The 25,485-nt window shown below is 47.8% G+C and overlaps 1 protein-coding gene across 3 annotated transcripts in view; it reads right to left on the reverse strand.

Annotated features, from left to right (window-relative positions):
- Nucleotides 1-25,485, reverse strand: part of LOC119173728 (uncharacterized) — a 137,470-nt gene that overhangs the window by 973 nt on the left and 111,012 nt on the right. For all 3 annotated transcript variants that reach the window (XM_075895927.1, XM_075895926.1, XM_075895929.1), the window contains 2 exons: nt 20,937-21,020; nt 16,926-17,288 (listed from right to left, as the gene is read on the reverse strand). In XM_075895927.1, coding sequence (XP_075752042.1) covers nt 16,926-17,288; nt 20,937-21,020 — 447 coding nt within the window. The remainder of the gene's footprint in view (nt 1-16,925; nt 17,289-20,936; nt 21,021-25,485) is intronic.

The raw sequence follows: 25,485 nt of genomic DNA on the forward strand, positions 1-25,485 counted from the left end.
GTGTTTTCGAGATTGTGAAACTTTAACAATACGCAGAAAAAGTGTCCCTTGAAGAGTTCGCGTGGACTTCTTTTCTTCTCTGCAGCCACCCCACCAGTTTATGCAACATTGCACGATCCTTTAGACCGCGCATGCATGTCAGACAGCATGTATCGGAACGTAGCGCTCATACCTTACGAGGTACTCAATTAACTGCATTTTGTAAGAGGGAGAAACAAAACGCAATTACAAGCCTCTGCGTAGGCCACTACGCTTTCAGGTGGTATACGGTAAAATGTATGAGAAGGGAACACATATCAAATGCGAGAATGTGAAAGGCAAAGTCTTTCAGAACACACACTTCATTCATCTGGTCTCCTCATCAATGCCCAACAGATAAACTGTAAGATGCGTGCTTTTGTGCATGCATCTACTACTACTACTACCATGAGCACCACATATAACTTGCCATGATTCCGACATTCCTCTGTTTGCGATACCTCTCTAACGGCCATCTCGCCGTAGCTGTTGTCCTTTGATCCAGTGTCCGGTGTCCGAATGCACTCTTGAAATACAAGAACGCAGATGAACGGCAATAATGCAATATGAGAAAACACAAGCGCACATGCACATGCCACCTATGTTCTGTTAAGTGAGTGTCGTGCATTGTAACAGTGGCAACGAGGACAACGAGGACCTCAACCAGTCCTGTACCAACAAAGCCATGAACGTGGGACTGCCACCTGTGTTTGAGAGAACGTGGTCAACGTTCCAAGTTCGCCTCGAAGCCTACTTCGAAGCGCAGGACATCATGGACGAGCAGTGTTAGTGGCCTCGCTACCGGACAGCGCAATTCGAGAGGTCCAGGAATGTTACCATCCGAGGCAAATCAATGCACTTACGATGATGCCATTAATTACCTCAAGGAGTACTACGCCCCGGAAGTCAACGAAATAGTGGCAAGTTATGTTTTCTTTACTCGATCACGACTAGAAGGAGAAAGGTTAGAGGAATTCATTGCCAAAATAAGGTGGTTGGCATAAAAAAAGCAATTTCGAATCGTCGCTCGAACGCATGCTATGAGACTGAATCGTGTGTGAAGTCTTAGATGAAGATGTGAGATGACATTTGCAGACTCTCATGAATCTAATGCTAACGAAAGCAGAAGATTTTGTTATCTCAGCTCAGAACGCGGCCGCGAATACTAAAAACATGCAATCTACCAATCAGAGTAGCATCCAATTCATGCATTAGAATCGGCCACGGAAAGGGCAATCGAAGTTCGAAGGCATGACACCTTGCCATAGGTGTAGCAGTGAACCTCACTCAAACAAGCAGTGCTATCATGTCCGCACAGTCTGTGGCGATGCGATAAACGAGGACATGTCGTTGAAATGTGCCGAGAAAAAACCCAGTGAGAGCCCCGTAGCGCTTATGTCCTGTCGGCAGCAGTTGATGATAGCTCGAAAGATGAGAAGAAGCTCTATATTATGTAGTGACACGTATCCCAAAGGATTACGGCCACTAGCGTGGGTTCGGTCTAGCCAGCCGCAGGGCACGTGTTAACCGTCGCCATGGCGAGAACACAGTACTGCTCAAGGTCGCAACACTTTATTGTCTGTGGCAACACCAAAACGCAGTATAGCCCGTGGCAAGGTTCTGTTTGGCGTTGCATAAGTCAGTTGCCAGACTGCCACCAAATTTAGTGGACAAATTTGCTCCTGTAGTTGTGGCTTCTCCGTGAGGGTTTGTTCTCGTCCACAATGCATTGTGCAAGTGCGTGAGCTACGTTGGCCGTTTTAATTAATAAAATGAACGTAAAACGAGTGTTCCAGAAGTTGGGGCACGTTCTCTTGCTGTGTGCGCTGCTGTGCAATTAAGAGATAGTGTCTCAGAGTTAGGGAATCAACGACACGTTTTCCGCCATGCATTTCGCGAGTGCGATGAACTTTTTCGCGAGTGTGTGTGCGATGTAATTAACGCAATGAACTGCACGTTACAGAAGTCGGGGCCCGTTCTCGTGCTATGTGCGCAGCTGTGCAATTAAGAGATTGCGGCTCAGTATTAGGGACGACGGGGAAAACTGAATAGAGTCGCAGCAGGCGGTGCGCTGCCCCCCCCCCCCTTTTTAACAGCTGATCGTGCCGCGTCAACCGCGTGCCACGAAGGGGACGCTACGCTTTCCCTAGCTGTGTCAGCACAAGACATATCGTTCGGACTCGTGTACAGACTATCTGATTAGATTTCGCTCCAAAGCTTTGTCCAAAGCGGAATGTAGCTACTCGCAGCTAGAAAAGGAAGCATTGGCCTTTGTATTTGGTGTGATGGGATTTAGAGACTACTTATATAGGAATAACTTTGTTTTTGTGACCGACCATAAACCACTGACGGGTTTGTTTAACCCAGGAAAAGCCATTTGTCCTATAGCTGATGCAAAGAATTCAGAAGTGGTATCTTTTCTTGAACAATTATAATTACACATTGCTGTATCGCAGGGGAACTGAGAACTCAAATGCTGTCACCTGCCAAAGTCGCCTGCCATTAACGAACAAGCTACACGATACCAGCACAAGAAATTCACCAATGCATGTCCTGTACTCTGAATGTTGGGAAAAAGAAGCGATTAGTGTCAGCGACGTGGTACATTTTACAGAAACAGATTCTCTGCAGCAGCAAGTTAAATTCTGGATTAAGAAAGACTGGCCGAAATATTTGTTGACGAGCAGAGCCGATTCCAGCCGCACTTCAGCAAGAAGGCTGAGCTCACTTACTTCAAAGACTTGGTCTACTGCGGACACCGCATCGTGCACCCCGCGGCTCTAAATCAACGCATCTCAGACTTGTTTCATGAAACACACTAAGGCATATTAACTAAGAATAACATTGCAAGGTCCAAAGCACCGGCCACGGCATGTTGCGGGAATGATGCTGGCAGTCAACATGTTTGGAAGCGCCAGTGGTGTGTATGTGTGTTTCTCTGTGTGGTTGTTTATTCGGCGCGATGTTAACTATTTATTAAAACATTCACCAACTACCACAATAGAGAGTTCTACTAGATCCCAAGATCCCTGTTTTGGTTTTCGGGTGTAGACGGTTAAATTGACGATTGGTGCGTGGATGTCCTGCTTGTGTACAGGCTGCGGTGATGCCGCTAGTGTAAACACCTGTACCATGGCCCAGGATGGGAGAGAAATGGAGCCGGTTGCATGCCGACTACGCAGGTCCTATTGAAGGACACATGATATTGGTAGTTGTGTATGCCGAAACAAAGCGGATGAAAGCAGTTCTAATGAAATCTGCAACAGCAGAAGTGACAGTGGAAGCCCTGAGGGTAATGTTTGCGATGTTCGGTCTACCACATACTCTTGTGACAGTTAATAAACCTCAGTTCACGGGTTTCCACTTCCACAGTTTCCTAGCTAAGAATAAAAAAAAAAAACACTTGACGACAGTGTCTTATCATTTCCAACCAAATGGTTTAGTGGAGCGAGCCATAAGAATATTGAAGGAAGGCTTGAAGAAAAACGAAGAAATTCCGCTACAAACTCGACTTTCAAGATTTCTGTACCTTTACGGCCATCACCAGTAAAGGAGAGCAAGTCTCCAGCGGAGCTTTTGCTGGGGTATCAAATACGAACGAAACTCGTCTGCATTATGCCGACCGCCACTGATAGAGCAAAGCCATGTAACAAACGAAAACAGCGGTGGCCGGTAGGACAGCGTGTTTGGACACGAACCTTCCAGCCACGAAGAAGGTGGATGCCAGGTATCATGCGGGACCAGCAAGGCAAGTACATGATCACAGTGGACACAACTGAGGGAACGGAAGGGCGGCATTTTGACCAAGTGCGGCGGCGGGATGTTTAGGTTGACGAATCGTGCGACACCAACATGCTATCAGCCCGTCAAGAACTTGCAGGTGTCGATGACGGCATCCGACGTAGACGTGCTGTCGTCGCAGGTTATATGAGCAGACGAGACATATAGGAGAAGGAGAGCTGCCAAAGTAGAGCAGCGGCCGTGGCGTCCAGCCAGCTAGAAGCACCAACGTTGTAGGCGCCTCCATCGTGCCATGAGCAAGCGGCGCTTGTCATCGTTTTTTCTAGCCAGCTGGCCGCTTTTAGCACAACACTACAAGGGCTCCCCGCTTATCGTGTTACACGATAGGAAAAAAATCTAAAAAAAAAAGAACATATAAACATTATATACATGTCCGGCAATTCCTATGGTGTCCACCTAAAAGTCCGAACGTCGTCAGAATAGAAGGCGTACGAAGGATTCCGATAGTTCTCGTGGGCAGCACTGGGAACGACGCAGTGGGCGAAGACTCTGATGTTTGCGCGTCGCTACCAGCAGTGAGCAAAGCAGTGAGGCGCGTTGCAAATGGCGTCAGTGCAAGTGGTGCAAACGTCGCGGTCCATGCAACACCAATCGCCGTCCACTGTGGCTTCCTGAGCACCAACAACAGTGCGTCTGTCAACAACACGATGCACATCCTTGGCGAACCACAAGTTGTGCGCTGTGCACAGAACTGCTACAGGCTACCACCACATGGCGACAACACATGTGCTTAGGCGAATGGCTGTCCAAGAGAGCGGACAGTATAATGCTTGTGGGCTGGCACAAGAGCCTGGAGAAAATTGAAGAAAATTTTGGCGAGCACGTCTAGAAAACCCTGGCTGCCACTTAAGACATTGGAGAAGTCATGATTGGGCTGGCAGCGTACGAGGGTTCGAGTAGCAAGCACTGATTGGTTGGTTGGTTCCGGAACATTATTGTGGTCCTGCAAGGGCACGTCAGCGCGCAGCGGGCGACTCCCACGTCGGGATCATTGGGCCAAGCCTATCGGCCGCTCCACGGGCCTGCTGGACAACCCAAAGTTTTTTCGGCCAGGAGGGAGCTGCGTAGGGCCGCCTCCCACCTGACCGATGTAGTGTTGGGGTTAGCGTACATTGCCTTGCCCTCCCAGAGCATGTGCGCCAGCGTGGATACATCCCCACATGCGGGACAAGCGTCATTGGGGAACACGTCAGGATAAATAGCGTGAAGGGATCTCAGGTTAGGGTATGTGTCGGTCTGCAGTAGTCTGAGCGTAAGGGCCTGTGGCCTATTGAGATTTGGATGAGGGAGTGGATATAGTCTTCTCACGAGGTAAAAATGTTTTGTTATTTCATTGTACGTGGCAGGTGCGTCCCTGTTTTCCGCAACCCTGTTGGCCCCGAATGTGCTGGGGAAACTGATGGCGTGCAGCGCTACAGCAGGCTCTGGGTCCATAGCGTGAGTAGTGTTGCGAGCTTCGACAGGTGGTGTTGAGACAGGTGTGGAGTCTACAGGCAGGTCACCTGGCTTAGCTGAGATCATTGAATCGCCCGAGGCAGACAGTGCAGCCGACCAGGTCTCTACAGCGAATCAGCGAATTCGAAGGCGCACAGAGCAGCGGCCGGTGTCGAATCTGCGATGGAGCGAAGTGGCAGTGCCTTTGTTGGAAGAACCGGCACATTGCAAGCAGGATTCGTGAACTCCAAGGTCGAGGGTCTCTCGAATGACAGGCCGATTTGCATGGAAGGTTGGTCTCTGCTACCTGTGTGGCCAGTTCTTGTCGCAGAGGAATGGTCTGGACTGGCTGTGGTGTGGGAAAAGTCCTAGAAGGTAATGAGCAAGATTCCGTTGTGTGGCTTTTGGGAAGAGGAGCACATTTGAGGCCGTAAAACTTGAGCACTTGATCTCTCAAGTCATCGTACAGGCGAGGGCTCCAGGAGAAGTATGTGAGGCGGCATTTGAGGTCATGTGGAAATGGTAGTCCAATACCTCGTACATGAACTCTTAGATCCAGATGCCAATGCGATCCAAGGCTGCCGTAAACTCCTCAAACCAAGACTCTAGGTGAGAAATCGGAAATGAAGGCAGTGGCGGATCGAATCGCGGCTGCCAAGCTTGCGCTGTCTGGAACATAGTCGCGGAGCTCTTAGGCAGTTGTGCAGCATCGGTCTCTTGTCTGTGTGTCCATCGTCACCAATTGTAGGCGACGATGACAGCGTCCGACGTAGATGTGCTGTCGTTGCAGGCTTAATGAGCAGACGAGACGTACAGGAGAAAGCGAGCTGCCGAAGTAGAGCAGCGGTCGTAGCATTCATCCAGCTAGAAGCACCAATGTTTCAGGAGCCTCGCACCACGAGCCACCGGCGCTCGTCATGTTTTTTTCCAGCCGGCTGGCCGCCGCTAGCCCGACGCTACAAACTTTTGGCTAAAAGCCCAAGAGATTCACCAATTCCGGCAACTCAACCTTTGCGGCGCTCAAGGCGAAAGCACCGTGCTTCTGATCGTTTGAACTTTTAAGAAGGGGAGAAGCTGTGGCATCGGAGACTAACATGATCATCACCATCAAGAAGCGCACCTCGCCAATCCTGTGACGCTCGCGCTGCGCGGGAGCTCAGGTTCGCCGAAGCTCAGGCTGATCTAGAATAAACCACGTGCCACCTATATTCTGTTGAGTGAATGTCGTGCATTGTAACAACAATGACTTGGTTTAGATAGACAAACTGAACTCTGAGAACTCTGATGCCACATGTTTCAATATTGTTGTGAAATGAGCACAGGCACATGAGTGCCTGCTTTCTTCCCACAATGATATCACAAGTTCATGATCAAGTGAGAACATCTCGGTTGAAATTTCAGTCGTAAATTTCGTGCCAAAATCTCTGTGTATGACGTAGAAAATTTCTAAACTTATTATTCGTATTTTTGTACATTGGCTCAATGAAATTTTCTGAAACAAGTATCGTATGCGAGGTTTATGGGAGCCACAGATGGATGTACTTCGTTTTTATTGATTAGAAGCTACGCGGGACTCCGCAGACGCCTTCAAAATCCATGACATTACGGGAACCTTCAGGTGGTGTCTACACCCCCATATTTTTTCGCGAGTTTTCTACCCCACCAAGCATTCTGTTGCAGTAAGAGTGGTGCTTTCGGGATTGAGAAAAACTGCTTTACTCTTTAGTGTCCCTTCAAGAATTCGCGTAGACTTCTTTTTCTCTTTTTTCTCTCTAACCACCCCACCAGTTTATGCAACATTACATGATCCTTTAGGCCACGCATGCATGTCAGACAGCATGCATTGGAACGTAGCACTCATAATTTACGAGGTACTCAAGTGCATTTCGTAAGAGATGGATGGATGGATGAAAAACTTTTATTGGGGTCCTGAAGGATTCCACCCCCATTTTATAGGGGTAGGATCGCGGGCCGCTCCCACGTTGGGACGGGGAGGCCCAGCCTCACCGCCGCATCGTGGGCCTTCTGGACAGCCTTGAGTTGTTGTATGAGAACCGGACTCGTGAGCAATAAATGAAAGGAGTTCTCAGAAAATTCTTCATTTTTTCTTTGTAAAGAGGGGCACCTCCAGAGCATGTGGTTAAAATCACTGCGATTCTGGCAGTCTGGACAAAGTTCTGAAATATCGGAATACTGGCTATAGGTTACGAGGCTAGGGTATGTTCCCATCTGAAGCATGCGAAGAGAGATTGCCTGTGGCCTAGACAACTTTTCGTGTGGCAATGGAAATGACCTACGGCCTAATTGATAATGCTTCGTGATCTCGTTGAAGGTAGTCAAAATGTCCCTAAAATGAAGGCTGCTGGCTGACTCCTCTGTCTGAGAAGCACAAGTCTCGGCGCGGTAAGTGAAGCCTCGCGCCTTGGAGTGGGCTAGCTCGTTGACATTGGGAAGGCCTCCAACCCTCAAGCCAAGGTGAGCAGGGAACCAAATAATTTTGTGGTGGGTGAGTTCCTTGTGGGAGAGAGAAAAAAACTCAATTACAGGCCTCTGGGTAGGCCACTACGCCTTCAGGTGGTATACGATAAAGAGTATGAGAAGCCAACACATATCGAACGCAAGAATGTAAAGGGCAAAGTAATTCAGAACACACACTTCATTTATCTGGTCTCCTAATCAACAATACTTGATAGATAAACTGGAATCTATTCATTACCATGTAGCCCGCTTCACCACTTGAAAGTATTATAGCTATTCCAACATCACCAAATTCAAACGCGGTATTGCCCTTACTAACTTGGATTCTCGCCATTCTGCCGCCCGCCTATGCCTTTTCCATAAGTACGCCTCTTCCAGTAGACTACTCTTAAACAAAATCTGAAGGGACCGGGAAAATGAGTTTCGTTTAACAGCAGTTTTGTTTATGAAGAGATAAACAGGTGTAGAGAATTCAAGTACGAAACCAATCATATTAGAGTCAGTTGTTTCTCGCTTAAAAGTCCTTCATGCAAATCCAGTCGACTTCATCTCAGTTTCAGATGCATTTTGAGCCACACTCACTCATTGGTTAATTCTACACTGCCGTGCGCCTTTGCACTTTAAAATAAACTTTCTGATGAGATCATTTTTATAAAAGTGCGTGCCAAATTTTGTGAGCTATTGCAAGTTCATATGTTTTTCAGATTTTTTTTATAAAGATGTTTTTTTGTTCCTTCCTGTTTTGAATTTTACTGCTTTTGTTAACAGTCCTTGTCTTTACCCTTTAACTGTACAATTATAGATGTTTCTCCTTCAATTTAATTTGCACATTGTTTTTATGCTGCTGTTTTGTATTATTTTATGTTCCGTACATACATTCTCTTGTTTAACTTGCACTGTGATGTTTGTACCAATCAGTTTGTATATTTTATTTTAGTATTGCGAACTTTCCCACCCTGTAACAGCCCAAAATGTTTTACAGTATTGAATTCCGCAGTTCATTTCTTAACTTTTATTTATCGTGTAGTGGAAAAAAGAGAGAGAGACAGTATCTAGTCGGAGCAGCTAGAAGACGACTACGATGAAGAGCTGAGCCCGCGACAGTGACTGACACCCCTGAAACCAGGCAGTTGGTTTTAGTCAATAAACCCCCTTATAATTTGGTGGAAGTGTGGGGTAGTCTTCGAAGCTGGAACTACGAAATCGCACCTTACCTCCAGTGCCAGCAATGGCGGAAGAACCCTCCACCCAAGGTACCTCCCAAGTTCCCGCCTCTGCATGTCCCGGCGTGTGGCCACTGCGTCACCCACTGATCTTCAGCGCCACTGGCAACCAAGACATTGGGGAGTGGCTGGCTACTTACCACAAGGTCAGCGCAGCGAAGAAGTGGGGCGATGCGGCTAAGCTGACCTATGTAAGCTTTTACTTCTCCGACGTCGCTAGTTTCTGAGTGCGCAATCACGAAGCCGACACTGCCAGCTGGGATTCGTTCAAGACCGCCATTTCGCAAGATTTCGACCGCCCTGCTGTGCGAAAAGTCCATGCAGAACGACGACTTCGTGAGCACACTCATCAGCCAGGAGAGACCTTTACCAGTTACATTGAAGACGTTGTTGACTTGTGCAAGCGGGTAAACCCAGCGATGCTCAGAGCCGACAACATCAAACAAATCCTCAAGGGAATATCTGAAGACGCACTTCAAATGTTGTTAGCCAAGGACCCACAAACCATAGCCGTTCTCGTCAGCTTGTGACAGAGTTTTGACGAATTGCGCAATCAATGCGCCCAAACACGGCACTCTGTGGAACAGCGTGACTCGATTGCGGCCTTGACTCTCGAAGACCAGAATGACATGTTGGCTCACATAAAGCAGTTCGTGGGTGAAGAGGTCACTCGGCAGCTCTACATTTTATCGAGCATGCGCGAACCAGCACAAACGCATCTTCTGGCCTCAGATCGTCTGGTCCCAGCCATAAGGCAAGTGATCCAAGATAAGGTAGCCGACGCTCTGCCTTTCACTCGTTCACCACCTCTGGAGGCTGCACCCTTGATGTATGCACAAGTCGTTGCAGCCAGAGCACCTCGACAGCCCACTTATGCTACCTCACTGGTCCCTGTTCGGTCATCCCTGGCTCCATTCAGCCGACCACTCGCGGCGTTTCCGAATCCATGGCGCACCGCAGACAACCGCTCGATTTGCTATTCGTGCGATTACACAAGAAATGTCGCTCACTTCTGCCGCCGCCGCCCTCTCATTCACAGCGACACAATGCAAAGATCGTCGCGGACACAGCACCTCAACAGAAATTTTCTTCCCCCGATCGCCCCCCCCCCCCCCCCCTAGTCAGTCACCGATTTCTATCTTCCTGCCGTCGCTCCCTGTCACCTATGCACGGTCGACCCTGCCCTTCCGACGCTGAAAACTAGATGCCGCAGTTCCCGAGGCACGAACTGCGTCATTGTCGCCTCGCATTTCTTTCACAAACCTCATCAACGTTTTTGTGGATGGTTCCCGTACCATTGCGCTTGTGGACACTGGTGCTGCCGTTTCAGTAAATTATTTAAAACTTTGCCGCCTGTTTCGGAAGGTTACCATGATGCCAAAGGAATTGTCCCTTCGTACTGCCAGTGCTCACCATATTCGACCATCAGCTGCCTGTACCGCCCGGGTTCTCATCCAAGATGTTTTGTGTGCACTCAAACCTCGTTATAACGAAGTTGAAGGGGAGCCACAATTATTTTGTTATAGCCATTAATTTGTTATATCGATTATAACAATTTGTGGCAATGCTCAGATGGGCACGCACACCGATAAGCATGCAAAGAAGGAAACTGCTTCGCGGCCCAATGTACCGCTGCGTGACCGCGTGTGCAACAGAAAATAAACACAGTCAAATCTCATTGATTCGAACACGCTTAATTCGAACACACGCTGTGGTTCCGTAAAAGCTATGTGTACTTGAATGGGTGAAATCGCACTGTAATTTGAATGCACAAACACTTGCAATGATTGATTTGAACATACGCTTTGAAAATGCTCTCAGAACCATGCACAATCCTGCGGCGGCACCTCTCAACGCTTCGCGTGAAGAAGGAAAAGAAGAAAAGGAAAGAAAAGACTGTGGCAGATTGCTCTCTCTCAAATGCTGATTTGCGACGCGCCTGTGCCACGCTTCTCCCTTTTCCGTTTTTGCACGTAGAGACCCTTCACCTCTCAAGGATGCGCGCGAAGACAGAGCAAAAAAAAAAAGCTATCGCAGAGAATTGACTCTCTCTAATGCCGATCTCCTTCTCTCCACGTCGAGACGCTCATCCTTTCTCAGTGCAGAGGGTAGCAGCGGGGATGCAGTCGTTGTCACCGTCTTTAGAGAGTGCTGGCGCTGGACTTAGCCATGCGCTACCACGCTTTACAAACTACGTGCAAAATTGATTGACTCGCTGCAAGACAAACGTGTGCAGGCACCGCTGCAGTGGTTTAGTGGCTAAAGTACTCAGCTGCTGACCCACAGGTCACGGGATCGAATCTTGGCTGCGGCGGCTGCATTTCGGATGGAGACGGAAATGTTGTAGGCCCATGTGCTCAGATTTGGGTGCACGTTAAAGAACCCCAGGTGGTCGAAATTTCCGGAGCCCTCTACGTCTCTCATATTCATATGGTGGTTTTGGGATGTTAAACCCCACATATCAATCAATCAATCAATCAAACGTGTGCAGACGCGCATCACCGAATACTTCAAATAATGACGGATGTTCTCTGATTTGTGAATAATTGTAAGTCTTCAAAAGCTTCCCCATCGTGTGTTCTTAAGTCAGAGGGAAATCGCCTTGCACTGCGGTGCCGTTTCTTTGTCGTGTGACCCGCCGAGCGCTTCCTCAATCCTCTCCGCTGGCTGTGTGAGGAGGACGGCTCTCTCGGCCGCGCGTTGCGTGGCTGTAAGGTCGGCGCTGGAGTGTTGAAAGATCCGTGCCAAATGAGCGTCGAATTCCGCAGAAAATAATATATATATATATATATATATATATATACTTAACACGCGACGATCCGTTTTCGTTTTGATAGACTATTTGATAGACTAATTTAGTTCCTTATATCCACTCACCGGTCAATTTTACTTCGTTACAATGAGGTTTCAAATGCATGGTTCTCAATGGAACTTTCAAGGAGAATTTCATTTATTTCTTCATATCCATTATTTCGTTATATACCACTATGTCATAACAAGTTTTGAGTGTACCATTGAATTTCTTATGCTACAGGCGTGTTTTCATGATGTGATCCTCGGCTGGGATTTTCTGTTTTTTAATCATGCGGTTATCAACTGTGCCCGTGCTGAAGTGGCCTTTTTTGCATTGTGTGCCTCGTCTCCGGAACTTGCGTTGAACAAGCTGTTCGTCGCTGACGATATTGACATACCACCGACTAGCGCAGCCTTTGTTCCCGTGTCTTGTGCCGATGTGTCTAAGTCTGCAGTGTTGTTTACGCCTTCCCAGACATTCCAACGTCGCAGGAGCCTCTGTGAACCACCCTAAGGAGCCCACGAGGGCTGATTAAATATAGTCTCATCTCCCCAGATCCTTAGATCGGGGAATATGTCCATGTGGCACTGTCCAATAACATGTCCCGTAGCACACGAGTGTCACTATGCCGGCACCGCCCCCAACAAACACACATACACAAACCGAACACGTGTATGGTCCGGGCGATGCTGCCTCCTACGGTGAATCTTGCTTCCAGCGAGCGGGGTGAAATGAGTCTGTCATCTCGCCACTCGGGCTGACCACCCATGCTTTGTCGAATGGCAGTCGCAGTCTAGGCGCCTCCGAGGGGCCATGCCTGGACATCTGGTGCTGATATGAGCATCGGCGGCTCATCAGTCAGACACGCGCAGTGTGATGGTCCGACGTCCATAATCCGCGGAAGCTGGGCATTATGGCTTTTACTGGGGCACGAAGACGCCACGTCTCGCATCTCTGCGCGGGCCCAAAGGACAGCGGTGCTCCGTTGAGTAATTTCAGCCACGCAACGCCCAGCACATGGAAACAGCAGGGCGTCTTGGCGCTGCTCCTTATCTCCACAAATGAGGCGCTGGCCTTTCTTTCGTGCTGGCGGCCGCGGCAGAAGGGTGGCCCACCAAACGAAACAGCTCGTCCACCGGCGAGGAACTAGCGACCTGAGGGTGACCAGCCATAAAGGTTGCCCGAAGCGTCGCTGTTTGCTGGCGTCATCTAGAGCACTGCCGATGACGCAATACGGCAATTTTCGATCATCCATGGGCCTTTCCTCCCCAGGATTTCACAGAAATACACACAACCACAGGCACGGGAGAGCGCCTTGCCTGCACTGAGACACATCGAGTCCGAAAAATGATGTCAAAAGAACATTTCTTGACAGTAAAACTAAAGCACAAAGCATCAGTCAAACGTTTCACTGGGCTTTCGCAGAAGCTCCCGAATCCCGATACGAGAATAATCTTCCCCTAAACTGCTTTTAAGAAAAAACTCCCAATCGATGCGCTCTCCGTGGCATACTTGTGTGCCAGTTTTAGTAATCCGCTGTAACCCACTAGGCCTCCTACTCATAGAATAAAGCATTTTGCTTCACGTTATCTTTTAGTCCCCAAAATTTTGTGCTGCCAAAGCTAGTCGTCAGTTTCCTTTGAGCTGACAAAAAGATAACTATCATGCTGCACGAGCATCGGGAACATACACATTACACGTCCACAAATGCACGCTATAGCACTACTGCATGGATGAACTACTAATTAACTTCCCTTGCGGTTACCACTTTTCTAAAACATACGTGTAACCTCATGAACTAACATTCTTACCCCTGTATTCACAAACCCTCCTCGACTCGACTTTCACCCTTCACTTGACAGAGTTGAGGACTGCGCCGCTGCTCGGCTGAAAATGACACTGGGCTACTCAAGAATCGCAGCGGATTATTGTTGATAGGCAGTGACTTGCCGTGCCTAGAGACGGCACTCCCACCGGCTTTCTCAAGTGAACGTGCAGCGTTGAGTGAAGGGACGTTCTAGAACACAGGGGTTACTCACGTCCACACCGGACACTTGTGAAGAAAACATTAAAGTGACAAACAAACCTTTCGCACGAAGCCTGAAAAAACTCGCAAGGAATATCCTTGCGGCTTCGCGCTCACTCCAAATCAGTCTCCCCATTATGCGATTCGAGATGCCATGTTGTACCGTCGCAACTATCAGCCGGATGGTAGGAAATCGCTTCTTGTTATACCTCGCCATTCGCGCTCAAAACGCCCACGCTGGCGTTTTGAAAACATACGACCGGCTTCACCAGCGATTTTTCTGGCGTGGAATGTACTCGTTTGTTCGCAAGTACCTATGTTCCTGCACTGCGTGTCAGCGACGAAAAACAACTTGTCATGCCTGTGGCGAATTACAACCACTGCCATGTCCAGCTCGGCCGTTTCATAGAAACGGCATCGACCTCTACGGCCCACTACCTTGTACTCCTGCTAGAAATCGCTGGATTATTGTGGCCATTGACCATATCACCCGTTAACTGAAACCGCCGCTTTGCCAGCCTTTTGATGTGGCCTTGTTCGTGATGTGGCCTTGTTCATCTTGCGTAGCTTTGTCCTTCGCCATGGCGTGCCACGTGAGCTGCTTAGCGACCGTGGGTATGCGTTTGTATCGCAAGTCGCCCAGGAGCTTCTCAGTGAGTGCAGTATTACTAATCGCACCACTACGAGCTATCACCCGCAGACAAACGGTTTCACGGAGCACTTTAACTGCACGCTCGGCGATATGCTTTCTATGGACATATCCTCCGACCATTCTATTTGGGACTTGGTGCTCCCTTTGGTGACATATGCATATAATACGGCCATGCAAGCAACTACTGGGTTTTCACCTTTTTTTCTACTGTACGGACGTAAGTTTTCTTGTACACTTGACACGATACTTACTTACCGCCCAGATGCTTCAGAATACCGCCCAGCTTCTGAACTTGTTCAGTGTGCCGAAGAGTGCCGCCAATTAGCACGCTCATCTACATTCGTCGCACAAGGTCTCCAAAACGAATGGTTTGACCAAAACAAGCCTGCTCACAGCTTCCCCGTAGGCTCATTTATATAGCTTTCGATTCCATTCCAGTCCCCCTGGCCTCTCCTAAAAGTTTGCACCCAAGTACAATGGTCCAAACCGCATCGTTCAATGCACATCACCGGTCAATGATGTCGTTGAACTAGTGACACCTGCTGACGACAGACGATGCCGTGGTAGTGACACAGTCCACATCAGCTGCTTAAAACGTTACTATGATCCCCTTATGCTTGCTTCACCGCGAGTCACCGGGATGGCTCCTTTTCACTACTGAGGCAAGTGTAGTGGGGAAGAGAGAGAGAGACACTATCTAGTCGGAGCAGCTAGAAGACGACTACGACGAAGAACTGAGGCCGTGACAGTGACTGACGCCTCTGCACTGGGGTTGGGCTTGTTCGGGCACATCATGCGCACGTGACCTCTTGGTCAGATGCCGGATCGTGTAGGGAAGACATTTGGCTTGCGAAGGCTACGCGAAGGAGCGGCAAGGGTTTCGAGCTCGCCCCCTCTAAGCCTCGTTTCACACCGCTTGTAAAAAACTTTTCTCAGCTCGTAGTGAACCGATTAAAAGAATTTTTGTGGCAAAATGTTCCTCATCGGACACCCAACAACTAACAACTTCAAGGGTCTAACTTAAGTTTGATGTGGAGCCTGGTTGAGTGGCCCTTTAAGAGCACATGTATACAAGCTTCTTCTACGACACTTAATGCCCTGTGGTATAGCGTCCTTTGAGGGATGATCTCACTTCTGGGAATAGAAAATGATCTGCTAGTGCCAAATACGGGTTGTAGGTGCCTGGTTTGAGCGATCTTCACGATACTTTTTATCCCAATTAGTGAAGTATCGTCACGCTAACACAAAATTCGATGCCACGGTATAATAGTTCACCACATAATGCACCTGCACAGTCACTCTACAGGTGTCAACTAAAACAATATTGCGTGAACGAACGCCCGCAGGTGCCTGGCACACGGCCTGTTTTGAAGGTCACATCTGCCAAAACAGTGCATGCGCGATGTGGACACGCTGTGGCATACAATGGCATCAGGAATAAAATTTTCTCGACAGTTCTTATACAGACCTTGCACTTAAATTGCTATACTACTCTAAGCGCTACGGACTACTACTATACAACAAGTGCTACTGAATGAGTATTAAGGCTCGTTCACACTGAAACAGGAGCAGCCAAAGAGGACGAGCGGTAAGTGTATGCAATTTTGCCACCTCCTTATGAGGCGGCGAAATCGGTCGGAAAGCAAGGCGGCGAGCCGGGTCGCTCCAGGACCATTCTCTTTCCGCTCGCCGAAAATATTCGCTTCACTGTAACCAATCAGAACGCTCGCGACGGCAGCGCTTGCATTAACACCCGCTTGAGCCTCAAGTAGCGCGAGATCTACGCACACGGTTTGAATGGATAAGTGGTGCCATGTGACGGCGATATAGGCAAAAGTGCTAGATGTCCCACCTCTTGGGCCGCGCGAGCAGAGCATGTCCATGAGCTACTCGCCCAGCCTCAATGCCCGTGTTGGGACACTTGCCGCATTCAAGCGGGGGGCAAATGAGTGAATCTGCGATGCTCTTTCACCCTCTGCTTGGGTGCAGCAGGAGTCCCGGCACGTGTGTTGCGATTGGGCTAGTAGTGTTTGGACAGGCCCGTAGCCAGGCGAGCCATGCGGTCTGAACAAATATGAACAGTCACGACCTTTCCGTGTTGAAAAACACCTTCGGCTGCTCTTCCTTCATTGTAAACTCGTTCACACTGAAGGCGGGGCGGCTAAAAAGGAAGAAAAAAGAAATCCTCCTCACCAAGAGGGGAAAGTGAGAAAAACATGAAGGAAAGTGTGATTGCTACCGGAGCAGTGCCGCAGCCTATCAGAATGCCACGCCACGGAGGGGCAGTGGTGACGTTAGGGAGAAGCACTGCCACGTCGTAGCGACATGTGCACAAAAGCACGAGATGCCTGCCTCCTTTGCCACACGACCAGCCGAAGGTGGCAGGCAGTTAGACCAGGTGCACACACTCGCTGCTTCGAAAAACCCGCTTGCCTGCTTTGCTGTGTCCCCTTCGGTGTGAACGAGCCCTTACTACGGCAGCAGGTGTTCAGAACTGACCCACTTGCCAGCGGTCCTCTTTCGACAAGTCCTGCGTCGCTGTCAACGCGTCGTACGGTTGTGACGACTCAATCGGCAAGTCGGTCGCCGAGAAGGTTTCTACGGTGCAGGGCTGGTACATGAGCGACAAGTCCTGTGTCGCTGTCAACACGTCGTACGGTTGTGAAGACTCAATCGGCAAGTCGGTCGCCGAGGAGGTGTCTACGGTGCAGGGCTGGTACGTGAGCACAGGAAAGCACAGGTACGACACCACAGGAACCATTTCAACAGTCGAACTGCTAGCGGTCGCTTCCGAGCTGCTGTACTCCTGGCCGCCGTACACCTCCACCGCGGTCTCAGTCTCCTGGAAGCTTTGTGTCGCACCTGCAAGCACGATAGGTCACGAAGGAGCTTTAGTTGTAGTGGCCCAAGAGAGAATACACATTAAAACTTGTTGTTGGGCTAAGGATGATTTTGTGCTAGGCTACTTGGCTCATTTCAACGCATTTATTTTTTATTTATTTATTTACAGAATACTGCGGTCCAAAGACCAAGCAGGGGGGCATAATAAAAAGTGATTCACAATGTAACTTAAATAAGAAGAAAGTTCAAGCAATAAAAACATGTTAAGGCAGTATAACACAGGATAATATTAAACAAAGTTAAATGGCAGCAAGAAATTACAAATTGCAACCGGAGAATGCAAATCAGATACAAGGTGAGACAGTCTGAGATCTTGAGTTGTACTTTTAAAAACGGAAAGATACATAGTTATCGAAGTCAGGATTTTCATTATCACAGAATGCTTCAAAAGGTAACGCGTTCCAATCATTGATCGTCCGAGGAAAGAATGAGTTCATGAAAAGATTAGTACGTGCGAAGTAAGGTTCAAAAGTGTAAGTGTCAGTATGTCAAGTTTGTCTCGAGATTCGATTTCTTATATAAGTTTCCGGACAAATGTTAAAATTACGGAAATAAAGTGAGTGTAGAAATTTCAGCCGGGCAACAGCTCTTCGGTATTGTAAAGTAGGGATATCATTTATGGCCATGATTGTTGTTGGCGAGTCATTTCTGTGGTAGGCATTAAAGATAAAGCGAACCGCCTTTCGCTGCACCATCTCAAGCCTCTTAACATCTTTCTTTATATGTGGGTCCCAAACGACACTAGCATAATTTAACTTTGGTCTTATAAAAGCATTGTAGGCCAGCATTTTGATTTCTGAGGGCGCTGTTTTTCATTTGTGTCTCAAAAAACCGAGCTTTCTAGAAGCAGATGAGCATGTTTTATTAATGTGGCTTGACCATGTTAGGTGGCTTGTAATTGTGACACCCAAATATTTATATTCGTTAACCTCAGTCAATGGACAGTTGTTGAGAGAATACGTATAATTAAAATGGCATTTCTTATTTGTTATATGCATGACAACTGATTTATCGCTATTTAATTTCATTGACCAATCTTCACACCACTTAGAAATGGCGCAAAGGTTGGATAGCAGGCATTTCTGGTCATTCGAAGCAGTAATCGTTATAAATTAAAGGTATGCAGTCATCTGCGAAAATCTTTATGTGGACTTGTATGTGTCTATTGATTTAACATTGTCATTTATATACACTAGAAAGAGAATAGGTCCCAAAACACTACCTTGAGGAACTCCAGATGATACTGGTAGAATACCAGACATGCAGTCATTTACTTTAACATACTGCTTGCGATTGTGAAGGTAAGAACGGATCCAGTCAATGAGGTTAACAGGTAGACCTAGAATATGTAATTTAGAAATGAGTTTGCTATGCGTGACAAGATTGAAGGCTTCACTAAAATCTAAAAAAATAGCATCAGTTTGATTCCCCGTATTAAGCAACGACGTAAACTCATGAATTGTTGTGACTAGCTGCGTGGTGGTCGATAATTTTTCCTAAATCCGTGCTGTAATGGCGACAGCAGGCTGTTTTCTTCAAGAAATGTTGTGATGTAATGTGCGACTATGTGTTCTAATAGCTTACATGACGTACACGTTAAGGAAATAGGCCTGTAGTTTGCAATGTTTAGACGATCTCCTTTCTTAAACACCGGTACTACACGTGCCATGCGCCAATCATCAGAAATGAAGGAATTTTCGAAGGAGAGGCGAAAAACGTTTGTTAAAATGTGCGCAACGAGTTCGACATATTTACGCAGGAATGTGTTAGAGATATTATCTGGACCAGCTGAAGATTTATTTTTCAGGTTAAGCAGCAAAGAAAATATACCCTCATAAGTTATGAACTCGGAAGACATTACTGGAAGAAGGCTGCCATGTGGTGATTCATGTTGGGGAGCAGAAAATACAAAGCAGAAGTATCTGTCAAACCGATCAGCGACAACCGACGCATCATTTACAATGGAACCATCAACAGTTATTTGATTGGCGTAGCATCTGTTTGTTCTATATATCGCCAGAATTTTTCAGGGCTTTTTGTCACGAATTCAGGTAATGAATGAGTGAAATACCTAATTTTTGCGTCCGAGAGTTTGAAAGCAAAGCTGACTTTTAATTTAGATATCTCACTAACTGATTTTTATGTTTTTTGGCTCGTTTTAGCCTACGGTGTAAATGAATGATTTCTCTTGTCATCCACGGGTTATTTTTGTTAGTGGGAACATATTTGGAGGGGACAAATTTTTCAATGCAATAATGAATAGTTCCTTTCAGAGCATCTCAGGGAGTTGTGACACAGCCCGGCATGTTATCACAAAATTCCCACAAACAGTCAAGTATTGCATGGTCATCGACTTTAGCCGATGACCATGCAATACTTGACTGTTTATAACATCACGTAAACCGGCGCGGACAGAGCATGGACAGAGAGTCTCTCTGTCCTTGCTGTCTTTTCTAGTTTTTTGCACTGTCACATACCATAAGCGGTTGGGGATAGTTGTTAACGGGTCATATTTCAACTTGGCGCAACTTCGCAGTAGCACTCTGTGGTGTAGCACGTTAGTAGTCGAGCGATTAGTGTGGTGTGTGTTTCACGAGTGGATGCGTGTATGACTGAGTGTTTGTAGGGATTCCCAAGTTGCGTTTAAATTATTTGTAAGATGAAGAGGATGCACACAGTGTCACTCGCACATAACCTCTCAGTATGAACCGAAATATCATTAGCGATCAAACTTCGCACGTGCTGGCACGCGGAAGCACGGGGCTTATTACATCCTTCCCATTCAGACAGATGCACTTTCTCATACGACAAGCGGCGCGCAAGTATGTCACCACACTTGGCCTCAATACGGCATCTCAAGGCGACATCGACTGCAAAGTCTTTCTTGGAATGACCCTATTGTAATAATTAGGCCCACGTCGTGCTACAGATAAAACGCCTAACATGTCAAAAAAATGTTTTCTTTCTTTCTCTTTTTCCTTCCTTTTGTAAACATTGTTATACAATGGCAACGGGACATGAAAAAGCTACCATAGGCAACATTTTAAAATTCAGCCAGCTGCGCGTAGCAAACACTAACAAAACAATGATAGTGTTGGCTTACAAAGAAGCTGTCCCTTCGCCAATTATCTTAGCTGGTTGAATGAAATGGGCACTGAAGTGGGAATAAAGCAGTCGGAATGAAGTTGGTAAATGAAGCGGGAGTCTTCTCCGCCATGATGATCCAGAGGTTATCACGTTAAACTGCTGACCCTAAGGTCACGGGATCAAATCCAAATCGTGGCGATTGCATTTTCGATAAAGATGGAAATGTTTGAGGCCTCTGTACTCAAGATTTAGGGGCCTGTTAAATAAGTGGTCAAAATTTCCTTACTCCTCGACTACGGCGTCTTTCATAATTCTACGGTGGTTTTGTAACGTTAAACCCCAGATATTATAATTAATGAAGCAGGAGGTGTGGCAGCCCTAGCATAGGGCGCAGTGCTGAGTGGTGGGAGTAGTTTCACAGACTTGTTTCCAATCTACGAGAGACTCCGGACATGAAGGCCTCGACAAAGAACAGCTTCTTGGTTAAAGAAAGCAATTAACACGAAAGTGTCGCTAACTTACATTGGCTGACATACAGGTTCGCTTCAGTCGGCTGTGCTGACAAGTTCACCTGCGTCGACGCTTCAGAGGTCACAGTTGGTGCTTCTGCAAAAGAAAAAAAGGAAGAGCAAACACACAGCGATTCTCTCACACTACCAGGTTACTGATTTTTCCAAGGCACTATTGCCTCAACGATCTCGTGCGGCAACAACAACAAAAAAAAACAGAAGTCTGCCTTAGATCTGGTGGTGTAGTGTAAGTATTAATTAGTATACCCCTGAAATGTAATATTGTACACTTACACAAAAATAGATTCAATTCAACTCTGTTGACTTTGGCGACCATGTACTAACTTTAGAGCGTGCATCACCTCACTAAGACCCTTACGACGGTGACAACAGCAATAAGTGTGATGACGTTGAGATGCTTAGTCTGATGGCAATCAAGGTCGACAGCCTACTACCTCCCTCTATCAATGCTGTCCGGAAATGGCGGAATTATTCCAAAAATGGACTGAATTGCATTTCCGATTCTTTTTAAAAATTTCTTCAAATCCAATTAACTATAAATTAAAGATGACCGGAAGTGATCACATTCTACTGCTCTAGAGATTGCTCACTGCTATTACTCCCTATAGCAAAAAGTAATTTTAATTACTGTATAATGAAGGAATGTTGACAACACCAGGGAACGGCAAGATACATCACAGAGTAAGACACCACGAAATCGGCTCTCGAGCTCTTCCATCTTCCTCGTTCTGTCGCTATCTCGAATCTTCCACCTGCCCGTTTGGTTCGCCCAATAAACCTCTTTACATTTGGTGGATCGTGCTGGGTAACCACATCGCCTACACCCTGGAACTCCGATTCTGCACTCTGCCGTCGACCATGCAAGTTGACACTGCACAACAAATAGTACATCTCGTGGCCGCTACTTGCCCGGCCCACTTCACCAGCGAGACCCCCCGATCTTTACAGGCACCGAAGACCAGGACGTCGAGGACTGGCTGTCATCATACGAGAAAGTTAGTTGACCCAACAGGTGGGATGACGCTGCTAAGTTGGGCACTGTCAATTTCTATCTCACCGACGTGGCCAAGCTGTGGTATACGAACCACGAAACCGAGTTCGCGAATTGGTCCGCCTTCAAGGAGGCGATACGTGCCGTTTTTGGTCGCCCTACCTTATGGAAGCTACGTGCCGAACGTCTGCGCACACGGGCACAGGAGCCAGGTGAAACTTTCACATCATATGTAGAAAATGTGATCGACCTCTGCAGGCGCGCCGATGCTTCCATGAGCAAGAGTGCGAAGATACAGCACATTATGAAGGGCGACGACAATGACATTTTCCAGATGCTTCTCGCGAAGTCTCCTAGCACTGTGGCAGAAGTAGTGACTTTGTGTCAAAGCTATGATGAATTGCGGAGGCAACGAGCTCAGACGCGACGCTCATTTCAGACAATCCAACCAGTGACCGCACAGGACATCATAACAGACCAGACAAACCTTCTCACACAAATGAAAGACTTCATGCGAGAGGAAGTGGCTCGGCAGCTTTCTCTACTGCCTTTTGCTCAATGCCAGGAGCTCTCGCAGCAACAGCCACTGCGACGCCCACCATCATTGGCTCCCATGCTCCGACATGTGGTCCAGGAGCAGATTTCTGAGGCTATGTCGGTGCCTTTGCAGCAGCCCCCTGTCACTGCACCTCTTACTTACGCTGAGGCACTAAAGCAGCAGCAGCTACACCACCCCTCGCCGTTCCAGGGACTGCCGTATACCTCAGCCCCGACTCAGCCATCCACCGCCTGGGTTCCTCCCATTGCCACCACAGCCTCAACTCACCCTTCTGCCGCATGGGCTGCTCCCCTCATCGCCAATACTTGAAGAATGCGCGATAACTGGCCCATCTGCCGTCGTTGCGTGCCGGGATACACAGAGGCCCGGACACAGAACAGCTTCATAGACCTTTCTCCATATCGTCTGGAAAATTCGGACCATCAGTCGAGCTCGTCTTCACCGGAATGTCCGCGTACTATGTCTGGTCAGTCCCCGTCACCCACGCGTCATCGGCCAGCTCCTGAACATGAGGGAAACTAACCGCCGCAGTTCAGGAGGCAAGAACTGCGCTGTCGAAATGCTCAAGTCCTCGGACATTGCCGTCGAATATTGTCGAAGTTTTTGTAGAAGGTACTAGAGCATATGCTCTAGTGGATATCGGTGCTGCCGTTTCCGTGATAGACGCTAAACTTTGCCGCAAGCTCCGTAAAGGGACGACGCCTCTTGATATGATGTCCTTGCAAACAGCGAATGGGGACCCGGTTCAGCCTGTAGCCGCCTGTACTGTCCGACTGATGATCGCGAAGGACCACTACACTGTTGAGTTTATTGTCCTTTGGTCATGCTCACACGACATCATACTTGGATGGGATTTTTTATCGCGTAACCATGTCGTTATTGATTGTGCAAGATCGGAACTTGAACACTTCCCATTTTACGACCAAGCAACCAGACGCATTCCGCCCGCCGTACACAAACTCGTCATCAAAGAAGGCACTAAAATTCCTCCGACAGCAGTTGTGTTGCTCCCCGTGTTCTGTGACGACATTAGGGACGAAGCTGCATTCTTTGAACCATCAAGCCTCTTCTTTAGTAGAAGATCACTTCTTCTGCCTTATTCAACCCTCTCCATTTCTGAAGGAAACAGTCTCTTTGTCTCATTAATCCCCTTCCGTATCCCGTCGAACTGTTTCAAGGTGAATCTCTTGGACACGTGCATGCCATTGATGAAGAACAAATCTTTACCATGCCGCGAGACTGTTCCGGTGACTATGACGCCATTAGTGCCCTCAAACCTTTTAATATACCACTTTCTGAACTTTTCGATTCATTGATCGCGGACGGACTATCGCCATCTGAACACTCTGAGCTTCTTCAGCTGCCCTACCAGTTTCGTGAATCCTTTGACGTTGCTCAACCTACTCTTGGCCGAACTCCCAATTTTTTTCACTACATTGACACAGGTTCCAACGCGCCACTACGACAGCGACCATACTGTGTTTCCGCCACGGAACATCAGGTTATCACCGAACAGGTTGACGATATGCTCAAGCGCGACGTTATTCGACCTTCCCAAAGTCCATGGGCATCACCTGTCATTCTTGTTAATAAGAAGAATGGTACAATTCGCTTCTGCGTTGATTACAGGCACTTAAATAAGATCACTCGCAAAGACGTATACTCTTTGCCCAGGATTGATGACGCCCTTGATTGCTTACACTGTGCCGAGTTTTTTTCGTCGTTAGATTTGCGTTCCAGGTATTGGCAGGTGCCCTTAGCAGATGCCAATCGTCCAAAAACAGCCTTCATGACACCGGACGGGCTATATGAGTTCAGTGTCATGTCCTTCGGCCTCTGCAATGCGCCAGCCACATTCGAGCGCATGATGGACTCGGTTCAGCGGGGTTTGAAATGGAACATATGCCTCTGCTACCTTGACGATATCGTCGTCTTTGCACCCGATTTCGCAACACATCTTGTACGTCTGAAACATGTCCTCACGTGTCCAGCTCCAAATGAATCTCAAGAAATGCCACTTCGCTGCTCGGAAGCTCACCATTCTCAGTCACGTCGTATCAAAGGATGGCGTTCTTCCCAACCCGGCTAAACAACGCACTGTCGCTGAATTCCCCAAACCTACGACTGTAAAACAGTTACGCAGCTTTGTAGGATTGTGCTCCTACTTTCGTCGGTTTGTGCGTAACTTTGCCTCCATAATTGCCCCTTTGACTCAACTTTTAAGCAGTGCCAACGACATCTCTTCATGGTCTTCCGAGTGTGATCATGCATTTACCACTCTTCGCCGTCTCCTGACATCACCGCCTATATTGCGCCACTATGATCCCACGGCTGCAACTGAGATCCATAGAGACGCCAGCGGTGTCGGTCTCGGTGCAGTTCTTGCTCAACCCAAGCCTGGATCCCCTGAGTATGTCGTTGCCTACGCCAGCAGAACACTCAACAAGGCTGAGGTTAACTTTAGTGTTACCGAAGAAGAGTGCTTAGCCATATTTTGGGCGATTGTGAAGTTTTGCCAATACTTATATGGCCGCACATTTGCTGTAGTTACAGACTATCATGCCTTATGTTGGTTGTCATCACTGTAGGATCCATCAGGTCACCTTGCTCGTTGGGCTCTGCGACTTCGAGTATGACATCCGCATCGTGTACAGTTCCGGCCGCCAACATGCCAATGCTGATGCGCTCTCACGATCACCACAGTCCACTGAGGCTGCCTCTATATCTTCTATAGAACACGTGCTGTCAGCTCTTAACATCAACAGAATGTCCTCTGCACAGCACGACGATCTATGGATAATTTCGCTTCTGGACATTTTATTTTGGGTACCGACACTTTCCACCACTCGAGCAATGCGACGCCAAACTTCGCACTTCACCGTGCGAGGTGCCCTCTTGTACCGGCGCAATTACTCACCAGACGACAGGAAGTGGCTGCTGGTTATTCCCCCAAAACTGCGCTCTCCAATCTGTGCATCATTTCTCCGACCC

Source organism: Rhipicephalus microplus, chromosome 5 (assembly GCF_043290135.1).
Source record: "Rhipicephalus microplus isolate Deutch F79 chromosome 5, USDA_Rmic, whole genome shotgun sequence".
NCBI classification, from domain to species: Eukaryota; Metazoa; Arthropoda; class Arachnida; order Ixodida; family Ixodidae; genus Rhipicephalus; species Rhipicephalus microplus.